The sequence below is a fragment of the Dermacentor albipictus genome, chromosome 8 (genome assembly GCF_038994185.2).
Source record: "Dermacentor albipictus isolate Rhodes 1998 colony chromosome 8, USDA_Dalb.pri_finalv2, whole genome shotgun sequence".
NCBI lineage: Eukaryota > Metazoa > Arthropoda > Arachnida > Ixodida > Ixodidae > Dermacentor > Dermacentor albipictus.
This window is the reverse complement of record NC_091828.1, coordinates 69,398,226-69,420,447: the sequence shown is the minus strand read 5'-3', so window position 1 is coordinate 69,420,447 and position 22,222 is coordinate 69,398,226. Positions and strand designations below refer to the sequence as shown.

Genomic DNA, 22,222 nt, shown 5'->3' with positions numbered 1-22,222 from the left:
TAAAGGTACAGAAACAAGGGTTGCTCCTTCGTGGGCTTTCCTAGCAGCTTCGTCAGTGAGGTCGTTGCCGGAGATACCGCAATGACCAGGCAGCCACTGAAACACGACGTCGTGTCCTTTCATGATCATTTGATGGTGCATTTCTCGTATCTCCGACACGAGTTGTTCACATGACCCGCGACGAAGAGATGACAGAAGACATTGTAAGGCTGCCTTTGAATCGCAGAATATTGCCCACCGATTAGCCGGTTGGTTATTAATGATAATCAACGGCACCTCGGAGGGCAACAAGCTCCGAACCGGTCGATGTTGTCAAGTGAGAAATCTTGTATTGGATGCTTAGTGATGGTGATGGTATAACCACTGCGCTGGTGGAGCTGGTCTGAGTGGAAGAACCATCCGTATATATGTGGACTTGATCAAAGAAAGTGTGCAAACAATCCAGAGCTGCTTGCTTCAAGGCCAAGGTAGGCAGGACGGTCTTCATTCTTATCCCTGGAACCGTAAGACGCACTTGAGGTTGTTTTAAACACCACAAAGCTGAGGTTGAACGTGCTTAGGGTGTGATGCCCGATGGTAAGGAGGCACGACGGATGTTGACCTTGTTGGAGAAGGACGCCTGTGGTCGTCGTTCTGGCATGAATTAAGAAAGTGCAATAATATGCTATGTGCCTGATCATATGCATTGTGCTATTAATTTCTTCTGAGTTTTAATAATGGCTCGCTACTGTATGCGGTGTTGTGCAATAAAATACTATGCCACAGCAATTATTGCGTGCCTCGCAGAACAAATTGAATATGTCTTTCTCAGTGAAAACATCATAGGAGGCTGAAAACAATAAACTGCAATTTTTCTTTTTGTGGTGACGAAGCGTATAAATTGTGAAAATAACCTGTTTATATATTTCTTATACTATGCAAATGAGCTGCTCCCATACATTCAAATAAGTGCTTCAATAGTACGACTTGGCAAAGGGCAACGAAAGACTCCTATTAAAACCCTCTAATTCTCAAGCTTGTATTATCTGACGGTATGTCATTTCATTATTGTAAAGAAAGGCAAACTTGATATGTGGAAACCAGTTACAACAGAACATGGCCCTTACCCTGTGAAAATTTTGTAGCAATACACTCAATGTGAAGGCCTCCGGATGCGTTGTTGATGCATCAAAACAACCTAGAATAATAGAGGTGCTCCATGGGCTAGATTTGGCAGAATCAAGAATTGGGGGGAGACAAGATATGAAAACATACATTTTAGCTATTCTAGTTTGTGTGTGTGTGTGTGAGTGCTACAGGTGTTTCAATTCTGTTTTGCTGATTTTCTCAGAACCCACTTTTTCACGTTTCTCTCATGCACCAACAAGCATAATTATATTGACACGGATGCTTTATCTGTATCCGGTTACCGTATTTCACGGGCTAAACAATTTTAAACGTTATCGCTCGGTGCAGGATGCGCCTGAACGTATCGGAAGTTTCGCGAATGTTATCGATGGTTCTGTCTGTTGCCGACGAACCTTGCTAATCTGATTGCATACGCGACACGGATTGTGTTGTAGTTTCTGGAAGGCGCGTGGGCACCAGCGAATACGCTGTAACTTTCGACGACTGCCGTATGCAAACCGACGCGCTTGACCCGCAGATGAGATTTTCTGCGATTGCCGACATTGCTCACCGCTATCGTTGCGATTGAGCCGGCACTACTTATTTACCGTCACTACTACGTGGCAATATTTCCAACACAGATTTTTTTCAGTTATACATTGCACGCCTAATTCTTACATAGTTGGCTGTGCAACAAGCTACCAAAAAATGAAATGGTGCAACAGTTTTCTATATATGGCATCGTCGTGCAGGTGTTTGCAAAGCGATCTTGCAGAGACGACGCGCGAGCGCTGATGTCGATATTTTGTACACTATTGTTACTTCAAAAATAAAAACAAACTGTTGTGGCAGGTGTATATTCATTATTCAAACGTCTTTTTTATATCTAAAAGCACGTACAGATCACTAACTTATTGTTTCAGGCTTAGTTTAGAGCAGGCTGTTTTAGGCCGGACATTGACAGATGAAGACGGAATAGTCCAGCAACCGTGCGCCGCAGCCGAGGAGCGAGCTTCGGCGAGCGTCGGAGCTTGTCTCCAGTGGTTGCGCGCCCTTTCCCTCCAGCCGAAGCGAAGCGACACGTTCGCTTGCCAGCGCGCGCCGAAGCTTTCGGCGCGTGCCAGTGGTTGGGGCATTAGTCTCTGCCACCCGCAGGATGATGTGATTTTCCTGCAAATATAAAACCGACCGACCGACCGACCGATGCTATCAGACCAGCCGGGACGAGACTGGCATGTCGTACGGTAAACCTGTGTTCCGGCCAGAGCTGTGATGCAGACCAGGCTGAACGGGTCGGTGCTGTTCCCGCGGTGAACGAGCGTTCGAGCCACTAGGTAAGACATTTACGAAGGGAAACTCCCGTCAGCGCGAGCGACCAGATAAGGTCACAATTGTTGTATGCGCCGACGAGGCCGTATACAGTGGCGGCGCCATGCGGCGCGTCGGAGAAGCCGCAGCGAAAAAAAAAATGCAGTGCCCGGGCAGGCGGCTCCGGCGCGCTCTCAACGGCGGTTATTTCTTTCCAGGCCGCCAGGCGCCGCCAGCACGATAAGGGCTCCGCGGGCTTGTGACTTTTTCTGGTCGCCACAAACAGCGGAGTTCCCACTCCTAAATGTTTCTTGCTCCGTGGTTCGAGCCCAGTGGTACCAGACGGCCTTGGTCAAGAGCGACAAGTTGGGGCGAGCCACGTGAAAATGTCCCGGCACAACCTCCTGCTGGGGTCGTGGCCACGGTGCAGCGTTGCTGACCGCGTGGGCCTACCGTGCTGTCGCGTGAGCAGTTCATCATCTGCCCGTTTGCTGGCCGTTTGTACGACGAAATCGTACAAACAGCTCTCCAAATCTACACGCGCCGACACCTCCGACATCGCCAACTACTGTGAGTGGCCTTACGAAGATACGCAGACTCATCGTATTTTCGGGGAGACGCGGGCTGTGACAACTCGCGTGAGTCGGGGACTGCGTGGACCGTATATAAATAGTTCAGTGTCTTGTTAACTCATCATAAGTGTAACTGTTGCCATCTGTCGGGGATATATTGCTGCCTTGTCTACGACTTTGCTTCCTGCATCTGAGTCCCTGGTCGCATGAACTACCCAACCTACCGATGTTGCTGGCACAGTATTTGCACAGTACTTGTTATATTCAACTGGTGATGACATTTCACGGGCTAATAAATGTTAAAGGTAATCGCTTAACTCAAGACACACCTTCTTGTACCGGACGGTTCTCGAGTGGTTCTATCTGTTGTCTATGTTATCGCGGAGCTTTTGCGTAATCAAATTCTGCAGACAATGGGAATACTGGTGTACATTCTAGTAGTTACACTAGAACCAGCGATTGCGCTGGAAGATTCATTGACTTGTGCATAAATAGCTGACGCGTCTGATCTGCAGATCAGATTTCGACGATCGCCGACTGTGGTCGCCGTTCTCCTTTGAGTGCCACTTGCTGTTGCGGGCAGAAGTTCACCCAATAAAAAGTTGACATTCAATGTCATCATCATCATCATCATCAGCCTAGTTACGCCCACTGCAGGGCAAAGGCCTCTGCCATACTTCTCCAACTACCCCGGTCATGTACTAATTGTGGCCATGTTGTCCCTGCAAACGTCTTAATGTCATCCGCCCACCTAACTTTCGCCGCCCCCTGCCACGCTTCCCTTCCCTTGGAATACAGTCCGTAACCCTTAGTGACCATCGGTTATCTTACCTCCTCATTACATGTCCGGCCCATGCCCATTTCGTTTTCTTGATTTCAACTAAGATGTCGTTTACCCGCGTTTGTTGCCTCACCCAATCTGCTCTTTTCTTACACCCATCATTCTTCTTTCCATAGCTCGTTGCGTCGTCCTCAATTTCAGCAGAACCCTTTTCGTAAGCCTCCAGGTATCTGCCGCATATGTGAGTACTGGTAACACACAGCTGTTATACACTTTCCTTTTGAGGGATAGTGGCAACCTGCTGTTCATGATTTGAGAATGCCTGCCAAACGCACCCCAACCCATTCTTATTCTTCTGGCTATTTCAGTCTAATGATCCGGATCCGTGGTCACTACCTGCCCTAAGTAGATGTATTCCCTTACCACTTCCAGTGCTTCGCTACCTATCGTAAACTGCTGTTCTCTTCCGAGACAGTTAAACAATAGTTTAGTTTTCTGCACATTAATTTTCAGACCCACCCTTCTGCTTTGCCTCTCCAAGTCAGTGAGCATGCATTGCAATTGGTCTCCTGAGTTAATAAGCAAGGCAATATCATCAGCGAATCGCAAGTTGCTAAGGTATTCTCCATCAACTTTTATGCCCAATTCTTCCCACTCCAGGCCTCTGAATACCTCCTGTAAACATGCTGTGAATAGCATTGGAGATATCGTATCTCCCTGTCTGACGCCTTTCTTTATAGGGATTTTGTTGCTTTCTTTGTGGAGGACTACGGTGGCTGTGGAGCCGCAATAGATATATTCCAGAATTTTTACATATGGCTCATCTACACCCTGATTCCGTAATGCCTCCATGACTGCTGAGGTTTTGACTTAATCAAACGCTTTCTCGTAATCAATGAAAGCTATTTATATGGGTTGGTTATATTCTGCACATTTCTCTATCACTTGTTTGATAGTGTGAATACGGTCTATTGTTGAGTAGCCTTTACGGAATCCTGCCTGGTCCTTTGGTTGACAGAAGTCTAAGGTGTTCCTGATTCTATTTGCGATTACTTTAGTAAATACTTTGTAGGCAACGGACAGTAAGCTGATCGGTCTATAATTTTTCAAGTCTTTGGCGTCCCCTTTCTTATGGATTAGGATTATGTTAGCGTTCTTCCTAGATTCCGGTACGCTCGAGGTTATGAGGCATTGCCGATACAGGGTGGCCAGTTTCTCTAGAACAATCTCACCACCATCCTTATTCAATGTAGCATACACTAAAGGCGAAAGCCGGTGCGCTCACGACACATTCAATAAATTACTCGACGTTCTCGTTCAAATGCGTCGTTACTTCCTGTTACTTGATTTCTACCAACAAAGGTCGTGGGTTCGAGTGCCTTAATTAACTGTGCCTTAAAAACCTTAGCCCTAATTAACACCAAATGTCATATGTTTGACTGCCTTCAGTGGTCGTGGGTTCATCCACCAATGGTAGCACCATGAATTTCGCTGGCACTGAATTTTGGTCCAACCAAAGGTCGAAGTTTCGACTCCCGTCAAAGGTCGTGCGCTCGGTGGCATGAATTAACACCAAATGTCATGGGTTCGACTCCTACCAATGGTCGCAGCTGGCACCAGGAATTTCGGTGTCATTGAGTTTAGGTTCCATAACGCCGGATATCGGATTTTTCGTCCATTGAGTCGTCTAAGGCTTTCTTCGCCTTGATAAGTTAGTTTCGGGATTCGCCGCTTTACTACTGTCTTCTTCACCGTCACTGCAACTTGACAGTATTGTGGAAGTTGTTCGCCGTCGCGACCACCAGCGCTCGCCTTTCGCTTCCGTTTTCCACCGCGTCGCGTTAACGAGATAGTGTTTCGCATCGTTTGGTCGGGAGCGCGCGCGGCGAGGTCTCGCTCCCGCCATGTTAGCCCGGCAGCTGCCCCCACGGCGAGGTAAACTGGCTTTCCGGAGCAAGGGGCAATGACCCTCATGGCGAGGTAAAGTGGCGTTCAGGAGCAAGGGGCAATGACCCTCATGGCGAGGAAAACTGGCTTTCCGGAGCAAGAGGTAAATGACCCTCATGGCGAGGAAAACTGGCTTTCCGGAGCAAGGGGCCATGACCGTCATGGCGAGGTAAACTAGATTTCCGGAGCAAGGCGCAATGAACTCCACGGCGAGACAAACAGGAATTCCGAAGAGCATCGGGGACAAGGAAGTGACATATGGTCGCAACAAGTGATCACGCCGATATTTGCTTGGACCAGACACTGGAATAGCGCAGCTGATACGTGCGATGCTTTCGAGTCTTTCCAACGCCGTTGACAAAAGCAGAACAAGTCAAATTTAACATTCAGTGATTCATTTTGAAGTATTTCGGCTATTGTAAATAAGATGTCTCTGCTTTTTCCTTCCGAAATTGAACTCACACCGATAATAATGTACGCCTTTCTTCGCGAGTGCTTTTTTGTGCGCAGGAAAGCTCTTACATTGCCATGAAAGCCTATCTTTGAGTAAAACATTTTAGTAACAAATGCGGTTATAAAAACCCCCATAAACGCGCCAACCGGCCGCATCACGGTTACTGCAATGTAGAAAAACCTTTGCACAGGCAACTGCCGTAATAAAGAGGCATCACTCACGTTCTATTGGCATGCAGGCCGCAGTATTCAGCGTAGGCGACGCAACGTCCTTTGTTGTTCAAGTACAGCCGTCCGTGTCTGCACACGCACTTGTCGGTCCCCAGTATACATTTTGATCTGCCATTATTACAGAAACACCTAATGCAGGATGCACGCTGATCACCTGTAAATAATAAGCGTCACGTTTAAGGCGCGCACTCAGAACAGGCGTGATAAGCTAGCTGTTCTATAGCACCATATTTCATAAATGACAACTGGTCATTGGACGACAACCTTTGTTAGGTCGCTGGTTCGGCGCACATAGTCCTCTACTTGGCCTTGCTCGCAGTTTGTTGGGCATGGCGAGTATGATGATCATTATGGTTGTAATTGTCGTTAGCCTTTTATGTGCGATGCTGCATTAAGGCCTAGCCCAATCATATCATTTGGATTACAGTATAGCGCTAGCGAGCAAGGACAGAGGTGAGTCGTAGGAGAATGATGCGCTCCGCTCTGTCCTTGTTCGCTAGCGCTAAGATGTTGTCCAAGTTCGAATACTAAAACGCCCATCATACAGCCAGTGTTTCATCTCATCTGCAGTTACACGTATACTGCGTTATGCGGCTCCATCGGAATATTATAAACGTAAAATTGTTCATATCTCCACGCTCCAGTAGTTGTTGTTACCAGGCGCACATGCTTTTCTGTTAAGGACGGCCTTCTCAATGCTAAGTAGCCACAAAACTTCATTTATATCCCCAAAACTTTGTACGACGTTGATTCCAATGTTTTAGACAGCTTCAAAGCGTGATGTCATACTGTAACGGAAACATCGAAGTAGCACATTGAATATACGTTCAGCACTAATTAAAGTGCAGAACAGCGTGGAAATCTTCCGGGTATGTATAAAAGAGAATGAAGGCCATACGTATAAGTGGCTGTCATTTTCGCGCAAATGTATACTCAGAGGAAAACGATGCTACAGATCAATGACTTTAAAATGAGAACAAGTGACCCATTTGGAGCATTACATTTCGAAATTGCCGCATAGTGGAGAAGAAGCATTCTATGTTTGGACGTAATGAAGGTAACCTTAATTTTCTCCAAATAATTCTCGTGGCAGTGGGTAAGAGGAACAATGAATAGGATCTTTGAAGATATTGCACGAAGTTGTAACTAGAATGTTATCAAGGCAAAGAACCCCAACAGCAAAAGAAATATAATTGCTCCCCGCAAGAGAACAGCAGGTATTTCTCACTGATCATGGATATTCCCCTTCACGCGCGAAGATTGAAGTCCCTCTTCACACCATACCTGGAGCCCTCGGTAGTTCCTTCCTTCCTCTACATACTGAGCAAATACTCGCTCTAACGCAGTTTTAATTGCGCCTAGACATTGCAACGGCAAGCCATATGAGCCTTCGAAGGTTTTGATTTTGTTCCCACGGCAAAGGATGAACGTTTCTACTGTCTATATTGAGATACACAATGAGCCTGCGAGCTCTGTAGCGCTCTTGAGCACAGCAAATTCCACAGCTGCTCGTGTCATTAATTCAAACCACACTGATCTGCCGTTTAGCTGTGAACATATGCATGACCGAAATCCTTGATCGCCTTGATGCTACCAGTGGGGCAGCAATGAAATGACATGTAACAGATACATTTCAAGACATAGATAACCATTTTCGAGCCAGCCCAAAATTAAGCCGTGCACAGGAAGCGTGGTCACAAAGAACGCTCACCGTATACAATATCTGGAAGCGCCAGATTAAGTAGAACGCACAAGTACGCGCACGATGAAAAGTATTTCATAGTTAGTCCAATACGCATCCAGAGAAATTTTGAGTGTGTGTAAATTTTGGCTCATGAGAGGCGCAGCAACTGACTTTAAAGACTTTTATGGTTTTTTTTATAATTCACATTAATAAGGAGCTACACGATAATAAAGCCTGGCGATGGGCGCCTGAGAGTCTCTCCGACTGTGTGCCTCACAATAGTGCCTTTCAAAGCAGTTCCCTTAGTCCTAAGTAAATTTATATGATTCCGTAGCTTAGACACGTTTTCAAAGCAAATCTGGCTATAATTGCACAGAAACAAAAGTACACACCCAACCACACGCTAGCACTTTCGCGTTGAAGATTTGTTTCAGGCATTACAAGAAGAGATCGTAAGCATAATTAAAGATAAAATGGGTTCGAAAGAAAGAAAGTAACCATTTCTAAATATTGCCTCAAGTAAAGCTTAAAACATTTACAAGAAGCTTCTAATTTGGGTCATGATTCTAGAAAATTGAAGCGTTGTGTGATAGGAATACCGAAAATTCATAGGAATTGAGCGCGAAGACTGTACATATTCCGGCACAAATTGATGAGTGAAATCAATTGGTTATAGAAATTTTAAACTCAGCATTTTGTCAGAGTCTTTACTATGGAAGCAACTGCACACCTTTCCGGGTAAAATATCTCAAAGCAGACTTTCATGTCACAGCGACCGCTGTTTCGTCTTCATAATCTGAAAAAAGAGTGTATTATACATGTGACATGAACCTAACACCGACCACATTAAGCCAACAGAGAATGAGGCGAAGAGAAGCACCGGAGAGATTAACTGTGGTTGAAATCGGAATGTAGAAAATAATGAAGGGAAATGAAAGCGGACGAAAAGATAACTTGTCGCCGGCGGGTACCGAACTCACAACCTCCGCATTACGCTTACGTGGCACTACCATTTGTGCTACGGCCACGACTATCAGTTCGTCCACTAACTTCGGCATTTATGTTTATGATAGTAGGCGGTTAAGGCTAGGTGCGTTGGGTGTTTTATATGGATTCACAGCAAGAGACAACGGGCGGAGAGGGGCGAGTGCGAGCAACAACAATCGTCTTCTGCCTCTTCGTCTTCTGCTGACGCCCGTATTTCTCACTACAATCACTCCCCGACGAAAAAGGAACCACCCTGGCGCACTGGTGCACTGTTGGGCCGTAGTTCAGTCAGAGGACACCAACAGTTTCGCGTCCGCGACGCGAAACTCCGTTGGTCCGTAGATAACTGAACAGGCTCAATGACATAGTTGACCGGGGACTTCTGTTGTAGAACCCGGTAAGGGTCGTCTTACTTTGAGCTGAGCTTTGTAGAAAGACCAGGAGTAGAGGAAGGAACGCGAAGCCATACCACCGTTCTAGGTGAATACGATGCAAAAATCAAGCTTGCGTCACGGCCATGTTTCCGGTTGGCCTGGTCTTGCGCGGTAAATGAGCGAACGATCGGACGACATTCTTCGGCGTAAGTGGCGGCTTCGGATAGAGTCGTAGATTCGGAAGCGTTGGGACGATACGAAATAATTGTGTCCATAAACTAGGAAGGTTTGCGACGATAAAGATGAAAGAAGGGAGAGAATCCCGTGGTATACTGAGCGGCGCTATTGTAAGCATACGTTACAAAGGGGACAGACATGACGAGCATGTCGACAAGAGTACGATTAAAGCGTTCGGTCATACCATTACTTTGCGGATGACAGACACTTGTTCTATGGACAATGTTGCATTCGCCAAGGAGGGCTTCTACAGCTTCGGATAGAAATTAACGACCGACATCACTCAGTAGCTCGCCAGGCGCACCGTGTCGAAGAACAAGGTTGCGAAGGATGAACAAGACGACTTCACGTGCTGCGGCTACGGGAAGCGCTGCAGTTTCGGCGTAGCGCGTGAGGTGGTCCACGGCGACGATGACCCAGTGGTTGCCATCTGGGGTGTATGGTAGAGGGCCGTACAAGTGAATCCCGATACGGTCGAAAGGCCGGGAGGGACACGGAAATGGTTGGAACGGCCCTGTTATCTTGTGAGGTGGGTTCGTGCGGCGTTGGCACTTGGAGCAGAAGTGCACGTACTGCCGAAGGAAGCGGTACATTCCTCGCCAGCAGTATCGAAGCCATAGGCTTGCATATGTCTTTAGTGCACCGGCATGGGCGTATTGCGGATCCGCATGAAAAGAGGCACAGACGTCGGAACCTAAATGGCGAGGAATCACAAGCAACCATTTACGACCATCAGGTAGGTAGTTGCGGCGGTGCAGGAGCCCTTCGCGGATGGCAAAGTGGCGAGCAGGGCGACAAAGCCAGCGGTCAGTGGTACGAGATGACGGTTGAGACATATACTGTAGAAGAGAGGCTTTCCAAGGATCCCGACGCTGCTCTGCTGGCATGTCGGTGAATGCGAGACGAAGAATTGTAGCTGGAGACAGACGGAGTACCATGCTCATCGAACTGTGGTGAGCGTGAAAGAGCGTCGGCATCTGAATGCGTACGGCCTGACCGGTAAACACGGATGTCATAGTCCTGTAGATGATGCGCCCGACGAGCTAGGCGGCCAGATGGGTCTTTTAATGACGACAGCCAGCCCAGGGCGTGGTGATGGGTCACGACATCAAATAGACGGCCACATAGCTAAGGTAGAAATTTGGTGATTGCCCAAGCAATTGCGAGACATTCTTTTTCAGTGACCGAATAGTTTGTTTACGCTTTGGTGAGAGTGCGGCTGGCGTAACAGACGACGCACTCTTCGAAGCCAGACTTGCGCTGGGCAAGAGTACCAGATCTAGCCCTAGGCGTGTTAGCCAGCGCCACTAAAGGCCACGTTGGAAGGATGTGGAACATTCCGCCCTCCACCCCCCCCCCCCCCCCCCCTACATGGCTCCACCCAACATAAGCCTAACATCCCGACGCCTTTAATAAATTCTGAACTATCGCATGTTTCCAATCTTGCTGTAAAGCTGTCAAGAGTACCGGAGACGATGCTTTTTAACTGCTGTTTAAAAATAACCTAGTGTAGAGCCATTTATGTGAATTATTTCTTAGAATGCCGCTTTGAGAAATTCTGCTCTATGAGCCGTCAGATGTTGTTATCCTCTGTTATTTCCAAAGGCGGGGTGGGATGATATCGCATAGATGTACATAAGCTAATTCTCGCAGAGTACGTTCTAGTTCTGCTGGGACACAGACATGTGCGACTTGTGAATCTGCAGCCCTCAGCATTTATTTAGAACTATCGCGTTCTTCGAGAATTTTAGGTAACAGATTTGGTGTGCATAGGTAAAAGCCTTGCATAAGATCCACCTCTCATTGCTCCCTAATGCGAATGGTGAACATGGATAATTTTCTACCGTAGATGTCTTGAGTAGGCCATTTGCATTATTGTAAATTTATATTGGATGTACAGGAATTTATTGAAATTAGAAATCATATACACAGTGCTTACTGTGCAATATTGCGATAGCCATTATAGATGAAAAAAAAAGAGTAGATGCGAAAATAAGCTTTCTGGTCAATAACCAAAGTAAAATTTTCAAAAAAAAGTTGGTGACAGTTCGCTTCGTGGACCCGGGTTGCGCGCAAGTGTACGGGTGCTGTTCCCTTCATTGTGCATCGTCCGTAGAATGTTTTAAAGATGCTTTGATTATGTTTAAGTGTGGCGGTTTTACCAAGTATTATTCTTTTTATTTTGTATGTTTTATGTCAGTTTTTCGATTATAACAAAGTGTAACGAAGTACACTTTGTTATTCCTGCTATTAATTTTGCGATTCTCCTTCTTCCCCTTCTGGAGACTCCTGGGCACGCCGAGCCCGCGCTCTTCCCGCACTTGTTGAGCTCGTGCCCGGCGCTTGGCGACGGCTTGCGCTCGGCTTGTCGCCGCTTGCTTCGATGCTCCATCATTCTCAGTCGGCGCACGGCCTGTCGATCTTCAGACGAACCCTGTACGTCCACAGCGCACACAAAACCCGCAGCGACTGTTAGGAAACAGCGCACCTACGTCTACCCTCCTCCTCCTTCGCAGCGACTCGCCTTCTTTCTCCTTCCCCGCTTCGCTCAACGCCACCTAGACAGTCCTCTAGATGGCGTTGCTTTTCCACACGGTTAGCGCGCTCCGTCGTACTTTCCCCGGCAGGCGGTTTTCTTCCCCACCTGCAGGCACCTCCTTCGCCCGGCACTGGCTACCCTCGCGGTGACACATAATCTCGCCGATTTCGCAAATGGGGCACGTACGCTTGCGCGTGAAAAAGAAGTGCTGCCTCGTGTGTTATTGCGTGTTACAAAGCTCACATTATTCACATGCATGTGAAAGTTTTGGAACCTCCTCTTTCGAGCTATGTAAGAAATGTGCACGACTCAACGAAGCAGTCTAGAAACACTGGGAAGCGGGCTCAGTTCAGGAAAAATAATAGGATTTGGTCAATTAGCAAACGAGTGAAAATGCACCAGAAGAAGCACTTCTGTGAGCCGCTGCTTTTACTTTTCCAATATTTATGAAGCAGAAACGTAACCTAACGCAGACGTCTGTGTTGGAACAAATACGACGATGACTGCGTTACACATATCCACAAAGGAGTCCACCCGATTTCTTCCCATTAATAATGAAAAGGATGGTGAGGTGTACTACTGAATGAGTTTTCGCGCCCGCATCGCGAGATGGCGATGCTACAGGAGACTTCGCCTTCTGTCGATGCAATTTCTATCACATCCGTGAAAATATTGATGTGCTAGACAATATTCAGAAATAATCCCGCCATAAATTGGCCTAACACGATCATTTCATCTCCTCTCTACGTTAGTTCTTCCATCAGCACACGTTTCCTTATGCGGAAGCTGGCAGCGGGTGAATCAAGATTACTTGATTGTTGTAAGCCTATGTAGGGCATATGGAATTGTAGGATATATACATCAGTCAGATCCGTTGAGGGGCTTCATATTCACTACTGTGCATGGTATCACTTTCAAATTCATAGAAGAAGTGATTTATGGCATTTTCACACATAACGCCACGTGACTGAAGGCTTTTTAGTTAAAGTTGCTGCTATTTTGACCAAGTATATTGTGATCTTTATCTCTACAAAACCGCGCTAGATGACGCTTTGTCCACAAGGTACAAGTTTCTTAGTAATAACATCTTACTAACACAGCCGTTGCCCAGTGGGTAGCACGCCCGGATCTGCCGGACACCCACCAGATTTGAAATAGCTACGAGAAGCCCCAACTGCCACGCTCCCTGCTTGCCGGAGATTCATGGCTTGGGAGAGATTTGTACAGACAAGTATGCTTGCTGAGCAACAACCAATACACGCAAATATATAGAAGGATGTCTGCCAGTTCAATACAGGGAATTTACCACCAGGTGGGTGTCCTTCCTGAACGTTAGAATCTCGTGTTGGCCGGGCACCTGGCTGGGAGTGCGGACACCTGGCGCCCAGAGACCTCGCAGACTGTGAGGTCTCTGGGAGCCACGTGAAACATCCGATTCAAAGCCGAGCAACAGTTCGGGAATACAGAAAGAATCAGGTGGGTTCCCGGCGGTACCGGGATTTGAACCCATTATTATCGGCATAGGACGCGAACGCTCTAGCTCTAGGCACTCCCACTGCTGCAAGAGTATATTGTTGAAATGAGAAAAAAAAAACATTGTGGCTGAACTCGCCTATGATGCCTATACAAGTATGCGCATAGCATTCTTTGGAAACAAAAGTGAATTCATAAATATTTCAAAAGGATTTTGTTTTTCATTGAAGGGCGCCGTGAGCCAGGTCATGCCCACATTTTTAGAGTTGATTGCCTTCGGGATTGGCCAACATCTTTAGACTGTACAATCTTCGGGAACGGACCATCTTTTTCGCACTGCACCAGTTTAGAGATCAGCAAACTAAAACGGTTAAATTGTACAAAAGGAAATGCTACTGTAACAATCGCAGGAATGCTATTCCTAATAAATGTGAAACAGACTGGGTGTAGAGGATCTCAAACAGCAATAGATTGGCCTGCTTGCGCATAAGCTTGTTTTATTGTTCACGTGCTCACATGCCTCTTGATAGCTTACATGCAGCTTGCTTGAGCCGAAGTAGACGCTGTATGAGAAAAAGAAAGGACGGAGACCGAAGAAGTGATGCATCACTCCGGCGCATTCTTGGATATATCAAGAAAGCGAAATGAAGCGAGCGGTAGCAATTAATAAATGAAATCAAGAAAGTACATGTGTAAGAAGTCAGTCGATGTATGTGAGAAGGGAACGGGGCCACATTAACAGTGTTTAATGCTTTTAGATTTTAGCGTTTCTTCCATGTGTCTCTTCTTCATTGTCAGGCGATGTACACCTGACTTGAAGAAAACGGAATAACGCTCATCTGTTCCCTTTTGCGTCATCATTAGCCTATTTTTATGTCCACTGCCAGGAAGAAGGTTTCTCTCTGCGATGTCCAATTACACCAGCCCTGAGCTAGCTGATTGCAACTTGCGCTGGCAAATTTCTTAGTTTCATCACCCCACTCATTTTCTGCCGTCCTCGACTGCGCTTTCCTTTCCTTGACATCGAATCTCCTTTTGCACATATCGGCTGAATTTTGCGACGTGTGCTTCTTGTCTTGTTTATTTGATTGGTTATTTTGCTCTGCTTGTATTGCTTTCCTTTCTGTATTTAGCCGTGAATGCGTCAAAATGAAGTTGCAGTTGTTAGCCTTCAGACCTGGCTCGTTCCGTGCTCTTCGTTTTCGCATTGTAGATATGCCGGCAATGTCCCACGAACCACCACAAAAAACTGCGGTATCCTTTGCTTAACCCTGGCGTCTCGTGGTGACGTGAGCACCTTACGCATAGTGATGATGGCGATGGCCTTCATGACTGTCGCACACATATTTTCAGTCAGATTCACTCAATTAGTTACCACAGGGAAGTCCTGAACCAGGTAAGTAGTCCTCGTCATCAGCGAGGATGCCAATGGGATCAAGGAGTGATGAAGGCGCGAACGATGACTAACAATGATAAATTTGTGCCACAAGAATAATGAAATAAGTAATCAATTACAGTCACAATCTCCAATGCAACTTCCGATCTATCTCAGAGCAATCGAATATTAGAACCCTTAAGGAATGACCTATTCTACCGTAACGATTCTTGCTTTGTCTTACATTTAATCGGCAAAAAAATCTCATAAATGCTGTTAACCTGTGTTTCCTGAACATCCCGTGCAGTTTCATTCCCCACTTCCGCAGAACTTCTCGGCTCTGGTTTGGCTTCTCGTACAAAAAATAAGGCCGCCAATAGAGGTTACATGATGCCGTTACAGTGACGTTGATTTGACCTCCAACAGAAGTTCATTGTTCCTATATATATATATATATTGCTAACTGCTGAAAAACTTGGATGTAATCTCCACTTTTGTCAGGTTTGCGATCCTGTTTTTATCCAGGTCAAGTTAGCATCGGTGCTTGGCAGTTCAGAAAGGCCAGAGTTTACCAGTCAGCTTTGCCTCTATATTGCCTGCTGACAGGGCCTTTACTAGATTTGTGTCACAAATCACGTATTACGTACTACTCTTCTTTTTTTAAATGCACCTGTTCACCGGTTCAGACCGTTTAATATCGTACATGAATACTGTTCAACTTGCCCAGTCGGAAAAAAATAACTGACAGTGACACTGGTTTCTTTTTCTCCATCTTTATTGGCATTCTTTCAATCTCTACAGGCCGATAAAAGAACAACAAAAATAATGCTACGAAAGCATGATCTCATGAAGAACGAATAAATGGCTTGCAATGAGCACTGTTACGCACACATTTCCCAGTTTTCTTGTAGCGGTACACTCTGTTAACACAGTCACAGTTGGTGCCTTCGACTGAGCATGCCTGAACGTCTTCGGGGCAAATACACATTGCACACCCGTGTTCCTGTTCTATACTGTTGGGGAAGAAAACATAAGAAGTAATTAGCGCTGCTAGAATTGAAAAAAAATTATTGAGATAGGCTACGCTGGAGTTTCGAAGTAGCATTTGGGAAGTGGTGAGCATCAGTGGTGTCGTTTATGGAGACAACGTTGTCTCCTTCACATCACCACTGAGATTATTACATGGCGGCCTTTCAACGGGCAAAGACAAAATTTCAAATAAAGTGTAGCGCATTTGACGAGCGATGACAGTCGCTGGGGATGCTTTGCATAATAACCGCTCTATCTGCTTTAGCGCACTGTCTTTTAGAATATGGACGTTCTATATTAAAGCAGGCAAAAAATCCCATGATAGAACACGTTAGGAAGGGCTGCAGCAACTGGTATTATGGGTTGCAGCAAGAAAAGAAAAAAGAAAAACGCGTAGATATTTCGGCAAAAGCCATCGCACTATGAATGTCGAGGGTGATGCGTTTGCATTGAATCAACATAGCGACACAAGGACGCCGGCGCGTGCGAACGCTAAGAAACGCATCATGCGACAACTGGGTGCGTCTCTGGCGCTTCCTTCTGGACGCGCTTCGCCCTCTGGTGGCACTGCCGAGAAGTCTGCGCGCAGCCTCCAAGACCAGCTGGCCCGGAACGCTGGCGCGATGACGAGCGTCAGGAGTTGCACGGCAGAAAATCGCACCTAGGTGCTGAACGACATAGAGCGGTGCACGCGATGATCTTGAAGGGAAAGCGGTGGCGTTTCTCAGCGCCCATCGAAATAAATAGTAGAATAACGTTAACTAGAACCCCCTACTGCCCATTCCGTTCGTGCCAGTGCAGATCAGCAGGTGTGCCAAGGTGCTGGCAGTGTCGTGCTCATGAGGCTCATGCCAGCAGCGAAAGGCTGAAAGCTGGCCTGCTTGCGTTGACATTTGTTGTGGGCGCGTTCACTTCGCCTCGTCGTTTTTCCACACAAAAACACTCAGCGACTCAGGAGGCCCTCTAAACCATACAGTTTCTCACTATAACACCTAGAGGGAAATCTGGTGCCACCGTCTATGCGAGTTTCTAAGGGGCGCCGTGCCGCCATGGGAGTGACCGTATATGTGTCTGCGAGGCTTGTGTTGGCTGGTGTTGTAAGAGGCTTAGTCTAAAACGTTTCTACACAAATAACGCGTTCTTAAAGTAAAATCTTTATGAAATGTCTCAATTCACGCAAATTGCATCTTTACTCACCTACGATGCATGACGAAGGGAAGAAAAGAAAGAACAGACCACAAGCTGTTTCAAAGCAAGCGCGAATCTTGTCGTCTGTCCTCCAACTTTAGCGGCCCACTGATACTTTTTACGTTTCATATAATTCTACATGCGATAATAAGCTCTCGTAATTAAATAAAACATGCTTTTGTGTAATAATAAAGCTAAAACAGTTTTTTACGTCCAGCTTTAGTAGTAAATGAATGGTTGTGATAGACAAAACGGTGCTCGCCTGGCTCTCCGAGAACGATGCCAATCCGAAGTCGCAATATACCGCCATTCCCGTGCATACCACAGCGCAGCAGCGCTAGATCTCCCTCTAGGTAATATAGTGAGAAACTCTATGCTCTAAACCACGTGCTCTAACCACGTACCCGTGAGCCACGCATGCGTTGTGGAGCGGGACATTACCGGAAAGTAGGCACCAAGGGCCGATGTTGTCTTGCACCTAGAGCACCCGTATAACTTATAGTGCAGTTAAAAATAAAAAAAAAACTAAGGGAGACGTAAGGGTGAGAAAGTGCGAAAATGGCAAGTTAGAAATGCTGAAAATGCAAGCGCGAAGTCGTGCTTCCTCAAGGCCGGCAGATATATTGACCTTTCTCGAGGCCATCCCCTGGGCACTTCCATATTTGATCACGTGGTGACGCGCCATTTGTTTGCCTCCACTGCCTCCGTTGCCTCCGTAAATACGATAGGGTTGTATGACGCCGGCGCAGCTTAGAAAACCTCTGTTTCGTTAGATATTGCAGACGGTGACTGGGCGGATGAAACGAAGCTTTGGCCACAGCCTCAGACAACATGCAAAAACGCTTTCGGAGCTGATTAAGCTACAAGTTACATCCAAACGGCTCGAGCAGCATATCGCGTGCTGGCTTTAAAAGCGGGGCCAAATATGTATTCCAAGCTAACCGAACTTTCCGCTCATGAATTGAATCAGGATTACTGTGTTTTGCTCGTCCTTCTTCGTTTGGCGAATATATCGAAGCAGTGGCTGGCCAGCTTTGGCTATCTGATAATTTTCTGCCTAATCACACGCGGGCGTGCTCACTTCCGATAGATTTGTTCTTGCTGCGCGCAAGGCTTGAAACGTAGCTATCTTGTATCTTGTAATACCTTGTAGCGAAGATTTATTATCGTTAGTAAGTAGCTTAGTCTTGTTGACAGTTACGAAACATTCAGCTTCGACCATTTGTGCGATGTCGATATAGTCCGTCATTTATTGTGAGTATTTGGCGCATATATATTCAAGTGTGCGCTCATGCACTCATTGACACGTTGGCGATAGACTGGGCCTAGGTTTCCGTGCCAGTTGGGGCAGGTGTGTGTTGATACTGTGCGTGAAACTTACTATGACAGGTAGCGGCACTACTGCATTTGCCATTGCCTGCCGAGGATTACTCACTCTCGCCGACGTTCCGGAGCGGAATAATTTTTTTTGAAACGTTAGTGATACAACGCTGGCAGACGAGCTAATTTCTGTATCCTCGAGGAAAGCCATAGATTTCGAAGTGCCGGCAACATCTACAGACAGCTGCAGCAGTGGTCCGCGAACTTGGCCATACAGATTCATTACATTCCTAAATATGCCAGTCGTAATTCATGCAGCAACTACTGCATACGTCTTCAATCCGCATGATTCAATCCAGCATGACTGGAGCACAGTGCGTGAGCGAAAACTCAGTTGCATTTCCGACAACCGATCACACAGAAGCAAAGTGGAAGCGGTAGTAGTTTTGTGTTCGTGCGCTGGTCGCTGAGGCTACGTGTGGCACGCCGCCGAAAGCGCCATCTCGTTTTCCTAAAAAAAAAAAAACTGCTCCGCGAAAGGCTCAATAGCGCCAACATTTTCTTACAACGAACAACGAACCATTCCATTTCTATTAACAATTCTTTTGCAACGAACCATTCCTCTCTCTCTCTCTCTCTTTCTCTAAGCGCTGAAAACAAATTGATCTACAGTTGCACGAGTGCAGTTATCTGTAGAGTATACGTAACCAGTGAATAAGGGCGCCTTCTTGTAATTTGTTTCTTTTGGACATAGTGATCCTCGGCCCGGATCTTTGTTCGCAGGGTCTATTCAGAGAGGCTGTTGCGCTCTGTCTTAAGAGGAAGCTTTAGCTCGGGTGCTCCTATCTAAATACATGCAAAAGGAGAATTCGTTTTTCTCGGCAACCAATGCACCAAATCTGACCAGGTTTGTTGCATTTAAAAGAAAAGCTTAAAATCTAGTGACTGTAGGTTTTGACTTTGTGATATAGGTCATCAATATTTTATTAGAAATTGACAGAAATCGAAAATTTTCAGAAAACGAAACTATCAAGTTTACAGCTCCGTAACTCAGCAACGAAATGTGACAATACAATTCTGTGACTTTCATCTAATAGTGTATCAAAATCGGACAAACTTGATATGTTACACATGAATCTCAAAAAATTTTGTAATATGTAAATATAGCTTTTGCAGAACCCCTGTAAACAACGTAAAAAATTCACGTAAGATGTAAATGACATATCGAATTTGTCCGCTTTCAATGGTCTAATGGATGCCGTTTACAGCACCGCGATATCTGTTCTTGATGCAGAGCTATATATTTGTAAACTTCATGCCTCTATTTTTCAAACTTCCGCATTTTCGATAATCCTTGTAACAAAATTCACAACCTAAATCAAAATTCTGCTTCCAACAGTCACTAGAATTTAACTTTCTCTGTCAAATGCAACAAATTTCATTAAAATCGGTCCAGGGGTTATCTGAGAAAAACGTTTCTTCGTTTTACATGTATTTGAATAGGCCGCGTTAGAGTTGGGCCCGAGCTAAAACTTCCTCTTAACTAGTTTCGGTATCAGCCTCAGTGTTGTGGCGCCCTCTCTTAACTAGTTTCGGCATCAGCCAGGGTGCGTGACGGCCAACGACATTGGGCGGACAACATCCCGGGACTCTAAAGTGCTCCGCACTCAATAAAATTCACTCGTATAAATGATTGATATAAATTCGTTGATACATCACTGATATATAAATCATATAAATTATCGGTAATATAGAAGTTAGCAGTGCAGGTGACTAAATCGAAGTTGCAAGCATGGGCAGAAAATATTGGTATATTGGGAGAACTCCAGAAGGGCTTCAGAATCGGTAGGCGTCTGGACAACCTATTTGTCCTTACTTAGTGTGTTGAAATCTGCAGACTAGAAAGGAGACCGTTATATGTGGCTTTTTTTACACATTACAGGAGCGTATAAAACGTATACCGACACATTTTGTGGCATAATCTGGAAGGGGAAGACTTAGGGGACGATTGCGTACAGCTTTTGAGAGAGATTTACCTAGAAAATACCGTCTGCGTTGAATGGAAAGGAAAGAGGAGCAAGGAGAAAGTTGATATCAACGAGGGACCGAGGCAGGCATGCCCTTTATCCCCACTGCTGTTTATGATGTTCATGGTCCGGAGGCAAAGGGCGCTAGAATGAAGTAATATCGGGTTTGATCTGCCATACAAACAAGGCGGGTACAGCAGTAGAGCGGCAGCCTCGAGATTTATTTTATGCGGACGACATTGTGTAGCTACCTAACAAGCAAAGTGATTTCCAACATCTGGCTAATATCAGCGGACAGGAAGGTGAGAGTTTAGGTCTGAAATATTCCGTTAGAAGATTGGGTGCCGTGGCATTCAATGAAAATAGTGGACAGACAGTGTCAATAGAAGGCCACTAAATACCTCGGGTAAAGGAATATAAATACCTTGATACATGGATAAATGAAACCAATAGATATATAGAAATACAGGAAAAAGCAATAATAACAAAGAGGAAGAGAAATGCGGCATTGTGAAACACAGAGTGCTATGGGAGTACGATAGGTACGAGGTGCTCCGGGGTAAGTGGAAAGGTGTAATGGTTCCAGGACTTGCATTTGAAAATGCGGCTGTTTGCTCGAAGGCCGGGGTGCAATCAAGGCTCGATGGCAACTAAAGGCCAGTGGGACGCCTCACAGTGGGCACTCACGGAAAGGCTACAAACAAAGCTGTGCAGGGTGATATGGGCTGGACAAGTTATGAAGTGCGAAAAGTTCACAATAGCATTTATTACGCAGGACGACTGTGGGATATGGTAGAAAGTGAATGAGCTGCAAGAGTATTCAGGTATTTCTACATGAAAAACAGACTCACAGTGACGGAAAATAACTAAGAATTTTAACAGCAAGTTAGCGACTGGTATAGTGAGCATCATGGAAACAAAGAATGTCAAGTGGAAACTCACAGAGGCTGAGATAATTTCATCGGTGGCGGTAATAGAAAAGACACCTACTATTAGTAATTACTTAATAGAAAATAACGAAATCAGCAAAGAAACCATTTATGATAACTCAAAGGGAAGCTCAGTACTTTTCGAAGCGAAATCACGGTGCCTTAGAATACGCACCTATAAAACGAGATGCAACGAAGAAGAAGCATGTGCTTGCTGTGGTAAAGCTAGTGAAACCACGGAGCATGTTTTCTTAGAATGTGAAGATATCTGCACAGCGGTAGATTTAGGCATGTCTAGTCTATTGATTAAACGATATTGCGCGACATAAAAACGACACGGACGTGAAAGAAGACGACACACCAAGCGCTTGGTGTGTCGTCTTCTGTCACGTCCATGTCGTTTTTTATGTCGCGCAATATCGTTTAATCAATGGATCACCAACTTGCCCGGAATGCTGCTCTCATGTCGTCTCCTCGAAACACTTGGGTTCAGCGAGAGCAGGAGAAAAGTAAACATGTCCACAATAGAGATTAGTAAGAGGCGCTTGGAAGACTGGTGGAAGAACAGTAGGGAAACGATAAAGAACGAAGGCGTACAAAAACAAAGTTCCGATTAGGTGTTCAGAAAGGAAAGAAACTGGTGGTTGACGAATACAGGAAC

The 22,222-nt window shown here is 45.8% G+C and overlaps 2 protein-coding genes across 9 annotated transcripts in view; both read right to left on the bottom strand.

The window, feature by feature from the left end:
* LOC135914492 (kielin/chordin-like protein) overlaps window positions 1–8,262 on the bottom strand; it is a 584,091-nt gene extending 575,829 nt beyond the window's left edge. For both annotated transcript variants that reach the window (XM_070523555.1, XM_070523565.1), the window contains exons 1-2: window positions 8,111–8,262; window positions 6,391–6,553 (exon numbers count right to left, since the gene is read on the bottom strand). In XM_070523555.1, the coding sequence (XP_070379656.1) occupies window positions 6,391–6,553; window positions 8,111–8,198 (251 nt within the window). In that variant the 5' untranslated portion in view covers window positions 8,199–8,262. The remainder of the gene's footprint in view (window positions 1–6,390; window positions 6,554–8,110) is intronic.
* A 7,563-nt stretch (window positions 8,263–15,825) lies between these two features.
* LOC135914494 (low-density lipoprotein receptor-related protein-like) overlaps window positions 15,826–22,222 on the bottom strand; it is a 172,151-nt gene continuing 165,754 nt past the window's right edge. For all 7 annotated transcript variants that reach the window (XM_065447372.1, XM_065447377.1, XM_065447375.1 and 4 more), the window contains one exon: window positions 15,826–16,081. In XM_065447372.1, coding sequence (XP_065303444.1) covers window positions 15,913–16,081 — 169 coding nt within the window. In that variant the 3' untranslated portion in view covers window positions 15,826–15,912. The remainder of the gene's footprint in view (window positions 16,082–22,222) is intronic.